The sequence below is a fragment of the Anticarsia gemmatalis genome, chromosome 18 (genome assembly GCF_050436995.1).
Source record: "Anticarsia gemmatalis isolate Benzon Research Colony breed Stoneville strain chromosome 18, ilAntGemm2 primary, whole genome shotgun sequence".
Lineage (NCBI taxonomy): Eukaryota > Metazoa > Arthropoda > Insecta > Lepidoptera > Erebidae > Anticarsia > Anticarsia gemmatalis.
The window spans coordinates 3119892-3139509 of NC_134762.1; the positions used below are offsets into that span (position 1 = coordinate 3119892).

The 19618-nt window shown below is 36.3% G+C and overlaps 2 protein-coding genes and 1 non-coding gene across 5 annotated transcripts in view; 2 read left to right on the plus strand and 1 right to left on the minus strand.

Annotated features, from left to right (window-relative positions):
• The window catches only part of LOC142980435 (transient-receptor-potential-like protein), a 36164-nt gene that overhangs the window by 11765 nt on the left and 4781 nt on the right, over nt 1-19618 (plus strand). For 2 of the 3 annotated variants that reach the window (XM_076125812.1, XM_076125813.1), the window contains exons 13-23: nt 3703-3898; nt 6870-7037; nt 8835-9054; nt 9529-9721; nt 10258-10364; nt 10900-11031; nt 12235-12338; nt 15883-16027; nt 16358-16461; nt 16678-16812; nt 18539-18694. In XM_076125812.1, coding sequence (XP_075981927.1) covers nt 3703-3898; nt 6870-7037; nt 8835-9054; nt 9529-9721; nt 10258-10364; nt 10900-11031; nt 12235-12338; nt 15883-16027; nt 16358-16461; nt 16678-16812; nt 18539-18694 — 1660 coding nt within the window. The remainder of the gene's footprint in view (nt 1-3702; nt 3899-6869; nt 7038-8834; nt 9055-9528; nt 9722-10257; nt 10365-10899; nt 11032-12234; nt 12339-15882; nt 16028-16357; nt 16462-16677; nt 16813-18538; nt 18695-19618) is intronic. The other variant, XM_076125814.1, reaches the window with a different exon arrangement.
• On the plus strand, nt 198-3694 carry Tektin-C (Tektin C). Its single transcript, XM_076125815.1, has one exon. It carries the CDS (start codon nt 451-453, stop codon nt 1735-1737), a length of 1287 nt encoding a protein of 428 aa, XP_075981930.1. The 5' UTR covers nt 198-450; the 3' UTR covers nt 1738-3694.
• TRNAF-GAA (transfer RNA phenylalanine (anticodon GAA)) lies at nt 5916-5988 on the minus strand. The gene has a single exon. It is a non-coding gene; the product is annotated as a tRNA-Phe (tRNA).

Consider the following 19618-nt stretch of genomic DNA (forward strand, 5'->3'; position numbering starts at 1 on the left):
GATTTTGTAAACGTATTATTCTTAGTGTCTGGTTTTATGATTCATAGATCTGTTAGCGGTTTAAAATAACTTCATTAATTTCGTATTTATTCGTAAAAGAAGGATTTCTTTACAATTTATAAGTAGAACCTAATTTTGTACAAATACACGGGATCTACATAAATAGAACATAAAGAGATTGAAAAATGCTTATAAGCGGATATTTATTTTTCAACGAATTACCTAAATACCTACATATTATTATTTATTCGGGGAAAATCGATTCCCCTTTCCTCATGATTAACTTAAACGAGTTTGTACGGAAACCATGCAACCTATTTGTTTATTACAACTTCGAAACCGTCTCCATAGCAACAAACAATTATATCAATATCTGACGATCATTTGACATCAGTGGGATCGGAGCAATTTTGTAGAGCTTTTATTTTAGATATTATTTAGTTTGTAAAGATGGGGGAGGCGCAGTTTGGCGTTAGGCATGTTATTGGGGCGCCTATAACTACCACTAGGCTTGCAGAACAGGCTCTAGTATGTATGCCGCCGAGGACTGCCAAGTTCACCCTCGCGGAGTGGAAGCTCAGCAACGACCAGCGATGCAGGAACACCGAAGACCAACAGCAGCTAGCAGACAGGGTCCTGGGAGAATCAGAACGCGTGAGACAAGAAACTGCCGAGCGAGCCGAAATCATGAAAGCAACATCAGACAGACGTATCGAAGAACGTATCGGAGACATCGAGTTCAATAAGAATGAATTGCAAATACAACGCAAAGAAATATGCTTGGAACTTGAATCTCTTGGTATGTACAAGGTGAGGCTTCTTGATTGCCTGTCTTCACTCCAGTCTAACGCTTTGACCATCTGCCGCAAGTGTCTCATGCTTCGAGATGGGCGACTCGGTATCGACCTGGTGGTAGACGAAGTCGAATCAGCTCTGCAGCAAGAAATTACTACGATTTTAGGCGGGCAAAACCTTCTCAAACGTGTGTTGGAACAACTGAATGAACAAATGAGAAGACTTCGTTCGACTCGCTACCTTCTCGATAGAGATCTGCAGTACAAGCAAGCAGCTATTGACTTGGACAAATCGAACCTATCACTCAAACCTACAGACCTTTGTCTTTCCGTGTATGAAGGTTACACCAGCCTCGATCCAGCGAACATTTCAGCCGAAGAATACAACGCGTACTCTCGTGATAACATCAAAATGGCTGCGAAAGAAGTGACAAGCGCGCGTCCCATCAGAATGTTCGTGGACACTATTCTCAAACAAGTCATTGATGATCTCTGGAATGCTTACAAGAAGTGCAACCACGCATTCCACGAGCGTATTGAGGATACAAAACGTGCTAAGGCTAAACTGGAAGACATGCATTACGATACTACTCAAAAGATTTCTGATATGCAGGCGAATATATTGCAGTTGCAGAAAGCATTGTCTGATAAAGAAGGTAACACCGCTTTAGCTCATACTAGGCTTGGGAAAAGAGCTCAGCGGGTTGGCGCTGAGTTGGTAAGAGACCCTGGAGGCCAAGCCTTGTATTACGAGAGTGAGATGTTACGTCACAGCACTGAACAGTTGCAACAGATGCTGCACGAAGCCTCGGCCTCTCTTCGTTACTTGCTGCAAACTCAGATACAGTTGGAGGAAGATATTAACGTGAAGATGAATACTTTGAAGATAGACGAGGTTGATTGTATGACGCTTCGGGAAACTATGGATTATCATGCTTACTAAATCACCGCCTTCTTACTAGTGGAAAGTTTAGTTTATAGAATGCCACTGCCATTATATCTAAACTTTAGAATATTATAGTTGTTTACAGACTGTTTTGTCCAAAAACGATTAAAATTTGTAAACTGTTCCTTGTTTGTAATGTGAAAGAGCGTTAAGTACTCTTGAACTATAAGTATTTAGACGCAGATGATTGGAATCGTTTCTGGATAAGGCAGTCTGTTGGTAGTAATGCTATGATAAAATTTTTGTGTTTTAGCAAAATTATTCGCTAGTGGTAATAAAATCTATTGGTGTGTGTATTGTGGTAAAAAGTCTATCAATGTTGCGGTCGTGTGTGGTTTTCGATATCAATTTAATTGTACGTGCAAGTGTGTAATTTGGTTTGTGCTTGTGAATAAATCTATTGAGTTATTATAATCTGTTTATTTCATCGTTAGTTTATTAGATTGTGTGTTCCTGGTTGTTATTTAATTATTATTGAGGGAACCGATAGTACATTATATACAGTATAAAGTAATAAGATTAAATAACGCTACTATAAAGTTCATGTTACTTAGTTATGACGCCTACGATTCAATAAGCAGTGTAGCGTATTGCTCTAAGTAAAAGACAAGGCGCTATTTGGGCTATGTACGCACTGGGAAATAGTTTCCTTAATGCAATAATGAATAATGAAAATAGCCAGTGTCTTAAATCAAAACGACTCTGAGCACATTTCAAACAGTTAAATTAATAAAATAAAAAGCCTTTATTGTTGATTTTAGTTAAAATAACAAAAGATTTGTAAGTATGCCTGTGAACATCAAATTCATACAGTTACGACTAGGTACTTAATTTTTAGATCATTATTTTAGTAACATCTTGCTAGGGACTTGCTTCATTAGTTTCTAGATACTAAGTAGGATACTGTCTGTGCAACCGTAGTCTTGCAGCTCTATAAACCAATAACTGACATAATTTATGAATTCGTCCATATATTTTTATTGCAGTTATGTAGGTCAGTCCACCCAAGGCCCCAATCCGCGAGTTCGTGCCAAAAAGTAATGAAAGGATTCATGCGGATGTTGCATTTTATCCAAACGATTACTGCAATATCATGTATATGACTATAACAGATTGAATTATGATTTTGCTGATTACTACTACAGCATAATATTATGTATACGTTTATAAAGAAAACAGAAGAAATACGTCGGCTTGAATATCAAACACGGTGCAAATTTTTACTGGTATTGATGTTAGACAATTATTTTTAATAAACTTGGCAAGTTTAAAGAATATATTCTTATAGGAACACAAAGATCAAAACGAGACCTAGGAACTTTTTTATACAAGTACATGAACTAGTAAGATAATAGGATATTTCCTTTTAGCCATCGTAATACATACATTTAGTATAAATACGATAGTTTTCAGCATCGGAAGGAAGGCAAGATGAATCGTGTCTTATCCAAAATGCTACGAAAGTTTTAACGATTGACGCGAAAAATTGAGTTGTAGAAGAATAGAAAATTCTCGTTGCGTTAATTTGAAAACATATCGCGGTATTGCTTCGTTTCGCGGTATACCGCTGTTTTTTCATTGAAGCTTCCCATATAAAACGTTTCTAGGTCAGAAATATTGCGTTTCATAGTTCAAACAGTGGACGTCAAAACGTCGTTTTTTTCATAATGTCCATAAATACAACTGTTTTGTTTTGTTATATTTCTGTCATTTTTCTCTAGTTCGATTTCATAACACTAATTCTATTCACAGAAGATTATATCTTACCCGCCACCATCGCTCGAATTTACGGTCAAATGATTTTCCAGCACTTCTAATGATTTTTTTATCTTATTTCATAGATCATATCTGATATCACGACAATCCGCAAATAATTCCATCGTTGAAAAATATCTACTCTACAGCATATTCATCACCAAAATCAAATCAAAGGCCGTGAAACTAACAAAAGTTTTTCCACAGCGTGTTCGAGGCCTCTCAATCTCTCTTCTGGGCGTCGTTCGGCATGGTTGGCTTGGAGAACTTCGAACTCGCCGGCATCAAGAGTTACACACGGTTCTGGGGTCTGCTCATGTTTGGTTCATACTCCGTCATCAACGTCATCGTGTTACTTAACCTGCTCATCGCTATGATGTCCAACTCTTACGCTATGATTGACGTAAGTTATTTTTTTTCTTTAGGTAAGTAAGAACTGTATTATTTGGGAAGTAGGAATAAAGAACTAGTAATAAGTGAAACTGAAAGATTTACTACTTTTGAAAGAAGTTGGTAGGTCCTAGAGTAATTGTAGTAAAATACGGCTAAGTGACTTTTATTATCGCGACATTTTGAATATTTCAGTTAAATATTTACTAATTTTGAACTCTTAATCCACTTCTTCAAGTTATTGCACGAACGCTTTCAAGTTTTATAAGATTCAACTCCGAAAATATTGGAAAACTCGTTAATTATGACGTGCAATTAGTTTCCCAATAGTTGTAGGTACATTCAATTACTGCAGTTTTCCACTTCTTTAGAAAGGTTCACCGTGTTCAAAGTTCAAGCAAACATGCCAATCAGAAGTTTTATATTTTTCCGATGACATACTTAGCGAAATTGTCTATTGTATTCATGGAAAATTATTTATAGGCGTTTTGTTTATTGACCTTACATAAATACAGGGGCTCTTGAGGGCAGCAAAATATTTTTTAGGCAAAATGATGGGTGCTTACGTATTATGTTAGATAGTTTGTTTCGGATCTTGTGTGGTATCAATTTATAAAACCGACAATTTTGATCCTAAGAATCAGTCGTTGTTAATGCACATGTCAATGATTTTTTTATAAAAACATACTAACTGATTAGGGTCTTATAAAACATGGAAATAGAAAACAAACTTGATAAATTTCAAAGAGATTGTTTTTTATAAAACATTCTCTTTTAGCAGTAGCAAAAGCGGTGTAAATTCTTACATTATTACACGGATTTATAATGTAAGCACGTGTATGTTGTGTAAGCACTGAGTTACAAGCGTTATTGAAACAAATAGCCGGCTATAACTTACAATCACTTTACTGTCTGAAGTCTACTCATACTACCAATGAATAAAATATTCTTAGCTATATTCAGTGATATTGACGTAATATTGCTAATATTGCCTTTATATACCGGCCTTAGATAATATTTCAAAATTAGGTTACCAATTCTATTTTTATCAGTCTAATCTTTAAAGGCCTGTACTAATACTTAACTTTACGCCTATCAATTGAATCTTGCTTTCCTCTAATAGTTGGGTTTGAAGCAAGGAGGGTTTCTGTACGATATTTTTTCCAGGGCGTTGTTTAAGATATATTTAGTAGTATAGAAACCATCAAATAATTAATTAACTGGAATAGTATTTTTATTGTTCTTATTTTAATGTTCAATATTCTAATAATAAAGCGGTTTATTATCGTTTTTTTTTACATTGAGTTAGTGTGCCTTTTGGCAAAGGCTTCTTCTAGCGGTTTCCGATATTACCAGAGTTTTTTTTGTTGATCTATTGTGTTTCTGTTTATTGAACTATGAATCGCAAGCAATGCTTTACTAATAAGAACCATAAAACTCTTCCTCACTAACTTGAGATATTTTTTTGTAGAAAACCATGTTGTTCTAAGCCCAATTTACCTCATCCGATTTTATTTATTGAATTGAGTAGTTCGGTCACGGAGGGATAAAAACTGGCCAGTGAAAAGACTGATGGAATCACCCTTTTATATCAAACTAATTCAATATACTTACCTATTTCGGTGTTGATTTTTTGCGAGAAAATATATAGCAATATTGTTACGCATGTTTTGACAGAGCAATCTCCAAAAAGGAACAGGTATATGACCTTAATTTAGTCACTGGAAAATTACTAGGATACCTAGATTCTAGGCATTTAAATTTGAGTACTTCTAGTTCGTTATAACACCAGTAAGTTATTTAAAAGACAACTAATTAAGTGTCAATCGCTCCGGCTAGCCATAGGTATCTATATGGAAAAGTTTGCTGTGATAATTTTCGTAGGCGCTTCAATTAATATTGTCACTGTGTAGTAATAAAAATTAACGCATATTTTGTTTTAAGAATAATTCTAATTTTCCTTCAAATTATAAGCATGATAGAAATAAAAGTGTTAGTATAAATGGTTAGAGAGACCAAAAAGTCATGTCTGCCGAAACCCGGGATTGAACCGGGGACCTTTAGATCTTCAGTCTAACGCTCTCCCAACTGAGCTATTTCGGCCATGACAATGAGCGTAAAATTATCACTGTGTTTCTTTTAACAGCAAGGTGAATAATCTTAAGAAGCAGAACAAGAAAAATAGAGTTTTATAAGAAGTTGTTATAATTATATTTCTTCTTACTTATTAATATAGAAATAAGATATATCATTATCATACGTTAATTACTTGGACCAATGTAATAACTACTGACTCATATTTTACTTCATTTGCATTGACCTTATACAATATTCATTGCTTTTTCTTTGATAATTATAATTATTATTTATATGAACACGTGTACGCGCAACGGATAGTGACGTTTACCTTATATTTGTCTTTAAGAACATATACGCTCGTGTTAGTACTAACTTGTCTGTATCTACAAACATCACTTACTTAATAACTTCAATATTTCATTGAAATACAAGCATGATGTTATTAGGTTGCAAAAATACTCATTTCTATTATACGTGTAAGATACTATCCCGCATTGGTACGAGCAAGGAACCCAACTATTACGTCATCATTAAAAACATTAAAGTTACTAAAATCTAATAATCATGTCAAAGATTTGCATTATTTTTTATTAGTTGTGATACTATTGTACTGTAAGTATGCTATGTAGGTTGGCCAAAGTTACTTACGGCCAAAACCCTCCCACATTGAGAAAGTTCATTTGAATCCTACTCTTATTAATACGAAAGTTTGTAAGGATGGATGTACGTGTGTTGTTACTTTTTCACGCAAAAACTACCCAACGGATTTTTATGAAATTTGTTACACATATAGTTGATAACCTAGACTAACACATAGGATACTTTTTACTTCGAAAAATTCACGCAGAGAAAGTCACAGGCACAAGCCAGTCACATTTATAATACACAAAACCTACTTTTCCCAGGAACATTCGGACGTTGAATGGAAGTTCGCCCGCACTCGTCTTTGGATGAGCTACTTCGAGGAGAGCGCGACACTACCGCCCCCATTCAACATATTCCCGACGCCTAAACTACTGCTCAAGATGATGGGCCTGAGGAAGAAAGATAAAATAAGGAAGATGAAGATGAAAGTAAGTACTTATTAGATAGGCGTCCATAGCCAGTTGTGCTCGTCGGTCGGTAAACGATCTGTCAGTTAAGCAACCGTTGGCGTGGTCATGCTATAGATGGGTGACCGCATAGTGGTATTTGAAATGAGCGTCTCCGTGCTTCGAAGGGCACGTTACATGTCGGTCCCGGTTGCTTGCTTGAACAACTTTGACACTAGGTTGACCACTAACCATAAGATAGATAGATTAGATTAAATTCGAAATATATAACAGAAATCTAAGATAACGGCCTTTACAATCTGGTATAAATGTATCAATAACAATTAACGTTTATCCCTCAAATATAAATCGTGACATCGAAATTTAAATTATTCTACGATGTCTCAAATCATCGACGAAATATCAAATAATCGTTTAGAAAAGAAAAAAAATACGAGAAATAATTCGTGAGAGAAGCTGCGCTAGCCAGCTCGTTTAATATAAAAATTACGAACCTCTGCAATACGATAACATTTGAACACTAGCTAGCTAATAGCTATTTTATTTAAAACTAGAATATGAAGACCACATTCATATTTTCATACACCCACTACAAGTTACGTTCAAACCTATTAAAGGTTATAATATCAACATAACCGCGCCCAGCGTGTGACCTCACCCTAATATCCGGCGAAATTTCAACAAAGCTATTATTTATCTTTCGTTAAACACTCTTAATTAAAAGATGGGAACATTTTTAATGAAAACTTTTACTTATTAAATAAACAGGAACGCATTTCTCTTTAAGATTATGAAAGTTGTAATGAAAGAATTTAGCCTTTGATCAAACTAAATAGGATTATTCGATTATGGATATTTTTTTTATAAAACTATGATTTTAACACAATAAAAGTATATCGTTACTACGTTAAACTGTTTACATTGCTGAGTAGGTATGATGAGTTGAATTCATAAATATCACGTTTATGATAAGGAGATCCATAGCGGAATTATGCCCCATGTGTCTGATGCAATGATTTTATTTTATTTTTATTATATTCGATATATTTGGGCCTGACCAAAGATTCTGTAGAAAAAAAATACAGGATCTATGTTTCTTGATACTCTACAGCAACAAATCCACTATGAATTTAATTTTTCTTGAAAGGTGAAAGCTTTTTTTTATTGTTTTAACAAATTCTAAGGTAATTTACCTACACTAGCTTTTAAGTTCTAACAAGTGGTATGTAATAAAATCCTGAATATTTAGTCGTATAAAAAAGTAATTAACTAGTGAAGTGAGGAAGTTTGCTGACGGAAATACTCTTTGTAATAAAAAGAAGCCACTTACACTTTGATCTGAACAATGGCTGACATTTTTACGTTTTATAATGATAGGTAAATACTAAGTTAATGAGGTAATTAGCAAATGGATATTAATTTTAATAAATTTAAATACACATTTTAGTGGATTATCTACGCATAGTATTCATTTTTGAAAATAAACACCCCAATAGTATTGCTCGGCTTTTGTGTCAATATATTTGAACAATAAAATTTTGTGGTGGTATGAGTTTATCTGCTTTCGGTAATATAGGTAACTCCAAAAGATTATGATTCCTTTCTTCATATTTATAGTTTTTAAGTTTCTTGGCGGTTATCTCATAACCACAGCCTATGCATAATGCATAGATATAGCAAACACCTCAATCGACTCTATACTCGTTTAATTACTAATTTTATCTAGATGCTTTCTGTATCAAGATTCCAAACAAAAGATGTCTCTTCATTAAAAGAAAGAAACTACACTATATATCCCTATCTCTTTCCACAACATAGGAATCGAAAGAGAAAGAACACGACGTGCGCTACACCGCAGTGATGCGTGCACTAGTATGGCGTTACGTGTCCGCGATGCACAGGAAGATGGACGATGAGCCGGTCACGGAAGATGACATCAATGAGCTGAAGGGAGACGTGTCGGCCTTGAGATATGAACTGCTGGAGGTGTTTGAGAGGAGCGGCATGGATGTCAGCTTTACTGATAGGAAGGAGAAGAGTGAGTATGGAATTAGTAGTGTTTTGAGACAAATATTGATTGAATAGTACATTACTATACAATCTATACATACAGTGACATTGTTTTCGCTCTGGTGGTTTTTACCTACTAAGGATGGTAAAGGGATGTGTGTATTTATTGCTTCTAAAGCTGGTTTTGTCAGTTACTTCTTACTGTCATATTTTAGCCGTAGTTTAAAGGCGTTTGTAAGACTAATGTAATGTCTCCAGTCCTCCCACCATGCTTTTATTAACTCATTCAAGTTACAGCTGATAAAAACAATAATAATATAATTCAACAACTGTTTTAATTAAGTCTGTTGGTCAGTTTCTTCAAATTAATATCGGAAGGTCTGCACCGATTTTGAAAAGCTTTTCAGTGGTAGCGCATGTTCTTAGAGACATTTTTACGTGAACAAGATAAATCAATTTATCAGAACTTGTAGATTATTTTAAATCACACCTATCTTCACAGTGGTGCTCGGCAAACGCATGAAGGTATGGGAGCGTCGTCTCATGAAGGACTTCCACGTGGCGCCGGTGGCCCTGGAGGAAGAGAAGCCGGCTGATGAGGACGGACTGTCGCGGTTCAGGAGAATCGCTAAGTTGGCGGTGGCCAGCACCACTAATGCCAAGTGGGACCAGACGCTCGCCGCTTCTGGAGTTTCGTGCGTACATGTTTGACTTATGGCGTTGTTTGGTTTACTTCAGTGCATTTTTAAAAGTATTATGGAAAATATTTTAAATCTTCAGTTTATCTTGAAGGGCCGAAGCTTAATTCTGACATTCAATCTTAGTCGATGGAACAATCGCATTTAGTAAAGTTGTGATTCACGTGTTTCGAATGAGAGATAAGTCTTTGAGCTTTGTGTCACAATCTACGCGTAATTTTGTCATAAAAATATTGAATGATACTATCGGCATTATATTACTGTAGTAATGCGTTTTTGTTTAAAGTGGGAGTCAAACACACGACCTTTCGAATGCAAGTATGCGTGTTTTCTCACTTTAGGAGAATTTGTGGGCGTTCTCAGAACGTGCTCGCGTACGCATTGATAACGTCTACGTATACGTCACTGCGACGTATTGTTTATGTTTCAATAACATCATTAACAAAATTGATTGACGAAACTTACTGTTGACTTAAGAGTTAATAATATCGTGACGTCATTGTCCTTTACGTTGATACACGTGTATGATACAGGTCTCAGATCGGTCGGTGTCGTAGCCGAGAGTCGTTTAAGAACCAACAGAACTTGCAACGTGCTATGGAAGAGGCTAGGAAGTTGGTACTACGCTCACCACTACCAGGTAATGTTATTAGTCAATTTTATAATCCTGGTTGAGTGTCCCGCTGCTGGACAAAGGCTTACCCCCTTTCCTTTTAAATAGCTCTATTGGAGGCAGGATCCGACCAGTCCTCCTCAATTGCGCCCAGGTCATACCGCTATATGCGTTGGGTCGATTCGTATTAGTCAAAATTACACAAGTATAATTATATAGCTTTAAATAATTTCAAGATCGATAGATATGTTTCAAATTTTTATAGTTATTTGTTATGCAATAGACACATGAACGAGAAGCGTTTTCACCCCAGAAAATATCTTAAAAAACTGATCTTGGGCACAATCTCTGTGTCAACTGGATACTGTTCGACGATTTTGAATTCTTATACTTATACTGTATGTATTCAAGTACATACTAACAATGTAGTAGGCTGTCACTTTTTAACTTGCGTGCTGTTTTACCCGTGAGATAACTTTTCAGTTCTCTGACAACAGATGTTTTTTGTCTTAACTGCATCTTTTACACTCGTAGCCAGATATTGTAACGTGCAATGTTTCAGAAGGTTCCCGAAGTGCTACTCCTATTGAGATGCCTATAAGTCCTGGTCACACCCTGCTGGAGCTGATCAAGGATATCTCTACCGAAGTCGGGGAGACTGCTGAACCGGTTGCTTCTCCAGTACCGTCCAAAGGTAAATCTTACTAGTATTATAAATGCGAAAGTTTGTGAGAGTGGTTGGTATTAAAAGTATAACAGATTTGGACTGAATTGGGCACGCATATAGTTTATAGCCTTGATTATCACTTAGAATATGTTTTATCCCGTATAATCAATTCAAGCGGACGAAGTGGCGGGTATTTGTACTATAATAAAACTAAAAATGAAAATTGAACTTAATCTCGGCAATTTTTTACAGTATATAAATATATCTATGTACCGGCCAATGTTTATTACAATTACTCATCCGATTAAAATTGAGAAAAAAAGGGTAAAAAAGTAAACATACACAATGCATTTTATAATATCTTATAACTTTGTTGAAATCCGTAAAAATGCTCAGTTTAAATATTCTTCGAATAGCCAGGGGCTATTTTAAGCAGGAATTTTAATTACTTCAGGGTCAAATATTTGGCGTGAATTTTTCAAAGGTTACTGGAGCCTTCCTTTATTAGTACAGATAAAGGTTTTTTGAACTTATTTTCTACTTTTAATAATGTTAATGCATCTTTTTGACGACGTTTGTGTGAAGTAACACATCATCTGGTTCCTTATCTGCTAAAAATGTTCTGTTTGGAATTATATTTCAGCATTTTAATTAAGTTTGACACAAAAACATAATGCAATAAAAGCTATACTTTTGAATTTGTGAAACAACGAATGATGTTTTTTTATATACTGACTGAGTGTGGCACATCCGGTAGTGTACGCGACTGCCGCGTAGAGGTCTTGGGTACGAATCCTGGGCTAATAAGTGTTTTCTGAGTTTTTCTGTTAAGACTTTTTTAGAGATTTTCCGGAGTTAGGAAGTTGAGATCGTAGACCTTCGTGTCTCGAGAGCATGTAAAGAATTCGGTCCTGCGCCTGACCTATCACTGGTCGAGTCGCTTTTCCGTCCTACCGGACTATGATAATGAAGGCATAGGTAGTGTGCACGCACTTGGACACTATAACCAAAGTCCTAAAACGTTGGCCGGTTTCAATTAAATTGACCGGCGTAATCGAATACCGGCCGGAATTAATCGGAATTTTTCTACCTTATATTTTCATAACAATATACCTTACATACACTTTACAATTATCGTAAGGTACGTTCTCAATATCTTTACGCGTACCAGTCTTTCTAGACTAAACAGTTCCAGTTTCAAGTCATAACTAATAATATTATAATAAACAGAAGAGGTGTCAGGTGTGGGCGCACTACTCACGGCGGCGGGAGCTCGCAGCAGACCGGTGTCGCCTAAGCCGGCCACGCCTACTCCTGGAGCCAGTGCAGTCAAGGTCTGTACCTAATATGTGATACAATTTTCTTTTGTAAACCACCTCTAGAAACAAGTTTTCTGCAAGTAAATCTTTATACAGGGTGTAAATGACAGCTAACCGAAAACTTTACTGGTAAGTTTGTGACACTGTATGCGCGAAATTTACTCCAACGATATTTCTCGGATATGATTGGTTCCCGAGTTAGTCATTTTTGAGCGTTCAATGTATAGTGAACAACGCGATGTATCTCCGCGCATGCCTACGAGACTTCTGGGCCTGGCGGCGGCGCGCTGTGCGACGACATGTCGCGACGCGTCGCGTCGTAGGTACGTACGCGTACCACCACGTCTATGCGCTCACTAGTATGCAACCCTATCATTAGATAACAATCTTATGTATCGTTTATGGTATCGTAAGTAGGCCCGTATGTTACAATAGCTCATAGTAAAATTGTAAGTAGGTAGGTACCTACTTGGCTTACGTGAAATCAAACAATAATAGCAAAATGCAACCAATAATAAGAAAGTGCTAAAACAAATTGTTATCAATGTCTATCAACACGCAAATACCTGGTGTATGGCGAGAGTTTGAGTACCTTTGGATCCGGACGTACAGGTGCAGAGCACGCCGTGCACTTCCACGTGCTTCACAATACATAACACATCAACATTTCTTCCTATTTACGAACACAACTGCACTTCAAAAACAATAACAACAAAAATAATAACAATAAAAACACTAACAACTCAAAACCGAAACAGTAACAAGTAATAATAAACAACAGTTCACACACGACACGAAGAATAGGACATAACGAACAACACCGGTGAAGAGCTTCCGTCTTCCGCGAGCGAATTGCTCGAACTATCAAAGAGAGCCGCCGGCGCGGGCGCCTCTCCGCTCACTCGCGCCGCCCCTCGCCCGCGCCACCCGCTCCCTCCGCGCCGTCCGCGCGCGCGCCGCCGATTTGGTGACGAGCGACGAGTTAGGATCCCAGCGAGAGATTAGATTCAATAAAATATTGATGTGGCATTACTATTTTTACTTGTCACAGTTGTTACTGGTTGCATTGTAGTTTTATTCAAATACCAAATAACATTACAAACATTATTGATGTAAGTTTAAAATACTTTGATATTTATAACATAAAATCAGCTTAAAGTAAATAAAATAAACACGAAACGTTTATTTAATTAAACCATAAAAAATGTAGGTACATAACAATGATAACAATCAATATCCATTAATATTCTTAACAGAGAAACTAACTTATCATAATTCATAATCCCCGGAGAATTACTTAGCATCCATTTTGTCGCATCCCATCTATGTAACATCCACGCGCGGTCGCGGCGTCACGCGTCACTACGGCCATCTACTTTTCGAGTCGCACCGCGCTTGTATGAAGTATGAATGAGCGTGTAAATATCGAATAGAAATTTGCAAGAACAAATGGAACAAAGCGACAATACATGTTAAATTGTTTATTAGAGATTTTTATAGCGCTAAAGAATATCAATAGGATTTTTTGTCGTTCTGTATGTATTTGTACGTGTAATAATAAGATATCACACATTTTAAATCTTATGAATTTACCTTTTATCGGAGAGCGGGATAATTATGTAATTTTCATTTTTAACATAGAACAAATACTAAGTAACGCTGCATACTAGTGAGTGTGAGGCTGACAGCTGTGTGCGTAATCGTGTCTGTGTGGCGCGCGTAGGTACGCGGCGCGAGGTCGACCGTCGCGGCCGTTGTCGTTGGCCGCGCACAGCTGATAGCGAATTTATACGTTGTTTTAATCCATGGCTGTTTTTTGTGAAAAACAGTAATATGACGGATTTTTTTTCATATTCATGTTGCATTGTGTAGTATTATCGAAATACTACCAAAAAAAATTAAAAAAACGCATAAAAAATCGGAAAAATCAAGAAAAAACCGATGAAAATTTTCAACGCCATAAGCACCAGAATCGTGTCTAAAGTCATTTTTTTTCGTTTTCGGTAGGCTGTCATTTGCACCCTGTATATATAATTCTTCTGTAAGTGTGTATGTCACTGAACTTCTCTTAAACGACGGGACCGATTTTGATGAAATTTTTTGTGTGTGTTCAAGGGGATCTGAGAATGGTTTAGATTCACAATTTTGTCCGCTGGACAATGTTTTTTAATTCATTTTTAATTTATTAGACAGGACAACGTCTGTCGGGTCCGCTAGTATAGTATGAATTTGAATCTATGGTAATGATTTAAAACATTATAGATATATTTCACATTGTTTAAAAAGTATAGTGCGTAGATAATTTGACTGGTGGATTCTCCATGTTTAATGTATGCGGTGTCGTAGTTTTGATCAATATAAGGATTTCGGATTTAAAGTAAGTTCGTACGTTTAAGTTGGTCGTTTAGTCAGATAGTCTCACAGTAATTAATAGTGGTTCTATAGCTAGTTGTTTCAATTCCGTTTCATTTTGCATTAGGTTAGGTGTAATTAAATGTTCTAGACTTTTCTTGATCTCATAAATGTAGGTGTATTTATCTTACAACAACGACAACATTTTACGTACCTAACTGTTATAAAAACGAAATATTTTTTACTTCAGCTCCAAATAACATGTTTCCACAACCTACATTATAATTAGCAAACCTTTACCAAATTAAAAACTAAAATAAGGCTTGTAATAACGTTGTTAAACCCAAATTTAAATCCGTGAAGCTTTGTTCATTATTTTGTCAATGTTATATACTACAGTAAAAGTACTAATTAGTTTTGTTCAGAAATGTTCGTTTCTGAAACAGTGATATGAAAGTTTTGAATTAAAATGCATTGCTGCGGAAGTTTTGGGCCAGATTTAAGTCGACACTCTCGCGTTGTCACATAGTCTGTTACTAAGAATAATTAGTGAAACATTCTTTGTGAATGCGGTTTTTAAATTAAAAATATTTTTTGATGAATATGAATTCCAGATTGTCTGTTTTTAGGTACTGTACGCAGTGGAATTGCGTTGTTACGCTTAGCAATAAATACAACTTTTGATTATACTTGCCAAAGTCTGTCCAATTATTATTTTATGACCCGCGCAACTTCGCTTGCGTCACATAAGAAAGAATGAAAAAAAATTTCCCCGTTTTTGTAACATTTTTCGTTGCTACTCCGCTCCTAATGGCCGTAGCGTGATGTTATATAGCCTAAAGCCTTCCTCGATAAATGGTCTATCTAACACTGAAAGAATTTTTCAAATCGGACCAGTAGTTCCTGAAATTAGCGCGTTCAAACAAACAAACAAACAAACAATCAAACAAACAAACAAACTCTTCAGCTTTATAATATTTATAGTATAGATTAGTATAGATTCATTCCTAGATTCGATTAACATTGAGCCCTAAGTTTACATTTTAAGTTTTTATTAAAGCGTCACTATTTTTAAACACAAAAATATCATCAATGATTTATATCATCAGTTGTTGATACGAATTGTTTCATATTTAATAACCGCGTAATTTAGCCTCACAGCAAGGGCTGTAGCTTCTTCAATACTAATATAAATATCTTACTCCAGACGCCATCCAAGGCTGCGTCTCCAGTGCCCACGTCCCGCGTGGCGAGTCCACTGCCCACATCGTCCAGCCCACAGCCGGGACCTGCCAGTCCCACGCCTGGAGCCACCAGTCCCACTGGTGAAAGAACTATATCTCCACAACCTGGTAAGTTATTATGTCTTTCTTTCAATTCTGTATCAACTTAAAGTCAAAGTTTTATAAGCTTTGCTAAGGTTTTAGACATATATTAGGGAAGTAGCATTAGAAATTCGATAATAGACATTAGCCGCCTCTACACACTCTATCGCACGTTCTTAGGAGCGTACAGGATTACGCGCGATCTTCGCTCGCGATTACCTGGGCTTGACAGATGAGCGCGGCTCGTGGTCTTTCCTTTCCCCATACACGCGCGCTTCTTCACGCGCGATTGTTGTTTCATGCGCGATAGTGTGTGTGTAAAGGGGGCTGATTTCTAATTACTTTTGTTTCCTGCAGATCCAAGTCCACTAAAAGCAAAACGTGTGCCAGGAGAGTCGAGTCCACCGAAAGTGATCAAGAGGAAATCACCAGGACCTCCATCACCAGGCGGTGATGAACAGGTGAACAAACTCCATTATCCATTGCATTATCCATAGTTTTGCGGATTATTCAACTAGCTTAAGGTAAATTAGTTGGTAAGTTAAAACTGAATGTAGAGGATTTGAGGCTAAATGATTATAAATACGTAGATCGAGTATGTAAGACCATGTTATAGGTATATTAGGTATAATAAAGTCTTCAATTGCGTAATATACCTTTCTTGTTAATAAATCTAGGCACCCGACAAAGCCGATACAAAGCCGGAAGCAGATTCGAAGCCAGCTGAGGATATAGCGGTGGCTCGTCCAGTCGCGCCTGAGATCAAACCTTCAGAGGGAGCCATTCCTCCTCCACCGCCCGTCAAACCTAAGGTAACGTTGAATGACCATGAAGACTTCAGCAAATATTGAAAATGTTGTAACTATCTGAAAATAATCATATCTAATGTGAAAATAAAAAAAGACTAAAGGGCTTATAGCACGGTCGGTAGTGTGTCCGACTGATGATGAGGTTCTAAGTTTGATTCCCGGGTCGGAAGAAGAGCTTTTGGTTTTTTCTATTTTTAAAATATTATAACGTTTCTCAATAGTACCCCTGAATTTGGTAACGTGCCCGGTAATAACCAATAATATTGCATGGGACTGACATTGTTCATGGTGAAACGTTGGTGTATATTTCATGCACTTCTGTCTACCCCTTCGGGTATAACAGTCGTGATATTTATGATCGATATTACGACATACTCAAAGAACACATAATTTAAGCCACACTACGACGCAATGGTAGTGGCGTGGCGACCACCTTAACCACTGCGCCAAAAAGGCGCCTTCTGAAAATGAAATTGAGTGTCGTTTGAGTCTTCGGCCATTAGTCACGCAATTTATTCAAATTAATATCAACTTGTCCGTCACATAGCAGTGAGTGTTCTATAATTAGAATTTGGCATTAGAATCGAAATACTATAAGATTTTTAATTTGGAGACAAGGACGTCGCTATATTTAGAAAATTCAAAGTAAAAATATAAATTGCGTCATAATTCCTAGTCATTCGTCCGTATGGACCGGTCGCGTTGGAAAAAAGTGTTATAACATCAACAAGAGAGTACATAATGTTAGAATAGTGCCTATGTAATGTAAAGTTTTACTTTCTTTCAAACCCATTAATATCCCACTGCTGGGCAAGGGTCTCCTCCCGCAATGAAGGAGGGGTTAGGCCTTGAGTTCAAGAGCTGTTCTAAAGAATACTCAGGCATGCAAGGATGCATCACGATGTTTTCCTTGACCGTTGGAACAAATGATAATTATTTCTAATACACTCATTCCGTAATTATTTCTAATACAAATAATTATCAATTTCAAGTCATTGGTGTGTTGCCCGGATACAAACCCTTGACCATTTTCGCGGAAGGCACAAATTCAACCACGGTTATCACTGCTCTTTACTTATATTGTCATAAATAAGTTTCTTGCATTAGTTTACGACGCTAGCCTAGTAACAGACTTGACACTCTGGTTACCCAAATTTTCTTGCGTATTTTTCTTCGCGTTATTTTCCTTTACTCTAAAAGCAAGTGACATACATTTCTTGTTCACATAACTTCAAAAGTAAGAGGTTGATTTGAACTTGAATTTCCTGCGTGGGAGGTAAATGCTAATGTCACTAAAGTGTTACTTTTCAGACGTAAACGTTTTACCTAAAACCTAAGCAGGTCACGCAGGAAATTTATTTTAGACTGTTATAATATGCAAATGTTTAAAAGTTATTAATATCATATATTAATACAGTTCAATATAACATTTTATGAAAGACCTTTGCGTAGGTACTTGATAGTTCTATAAAGCAAGAAAATCTCTTGAAGGGGTTCAATTTCCCCATATCGCTTTATTTGGTGGACTCAAAAACTAACTTAATAATCCTACTTAATTCGGGAGACGGTCTTACTTCATTTCTTGTTTAACAAGTCCCTATAATATCGGTTATTTTTATTGTTTCACACTTTCTGTACCTTGTCTTGTTTATTTGTATGCATATGTATTTTCCGTTATATCCGAATGATTCTTAACGTAGGAGGTTTCTTGATATGATTTCTTCTCTAGGCTCCAGCGGCTCCCACCATGGAGGTGACGCCCAGCACGCCGCAGCACACTGCATCGGTGCCTGACGCCAAGCCGCCCTCACCCCCCAAGATAGCCCCTCCCCCGCCAAGAGTGGCGTCTCCACAACCTTCCACATCTAGCGTCGCTGCTGCCGCGGTAAGTTTACTTTAATAACCTTAGATTTTTTGTTTATACGTATTATTCTTCATTATGAGGTTTGACATGTAGTGTTATCCTGTAAAGGAGGGTTTCATCCAAGGATTATCATTGGTTCTTTGGAATCGATATTTACGGAAGCAAATGCCTTTGCCTGACACCGAGGTAAACGAGGCAAAATCAACCTCATTCCGTAATAAACAAGAATAAAAAGACCGAAAATCCGTAGTAAAAAGACATAAAAAACCTATGTTATAGTTGTTTTATAGAAAGTGTAGAAGTTAGACGGCTGTCAAGAGCCGAATATGACAAAAGATTCTAATTAGTTTAAATGATTTTCGAGTGAATCATCACATTTTAAGTTCAGATAACTGATATCATTCAAAACGATATTCCAAATTCTTTGTACCTATATTCGTTGTAAATAAACAAAGGTAAAACAAACAAACATACAGGTAAAAACAAAAGCGTTGCACCGAGTTTCAAGGATATTATGATATATGGCGGCGTTAAGAAATTGCGTACATGTGTATGTGTTATAAATCCTTATCTTACTACAATTTATTGCTGATATTAATGAAAACACAGCAGGATGTTTTTAATATGCCAACTGCGAAGACAATGTGATATCTTTATTAAAAGTAAATAGAATATCATTACTGTAGATGTTAGGTAATATATTAATTTAGTTTATAATTTAGATCTGGAACAGTCGGGTACCTAGTTGTTTCTAGATTAAATGTAGGTTCAATAACAAAATATGAATATTCTTTTATTTGCAAGATATTTAGAACTTAAATTTTAAGGTTAATAATTTCTCAAAACCAACTTTTCTAAATAATTATATACATTTCCTTTATAAGCCTTCGATAAAAATATGAATTTTCGGGCGTTTTTGTTAGTTGTAGAATTAATTTAAAACTC

What these genes read in the sequence shown, in the direction of transcription:
- Tektin-C (XM_076125815.1), top strand. Translation starts at nt 451, where the DNA reads ATGGGGGAGGCGCAGTTTGGCGTTAGGCATGTTATTGGGGCGCCTATA.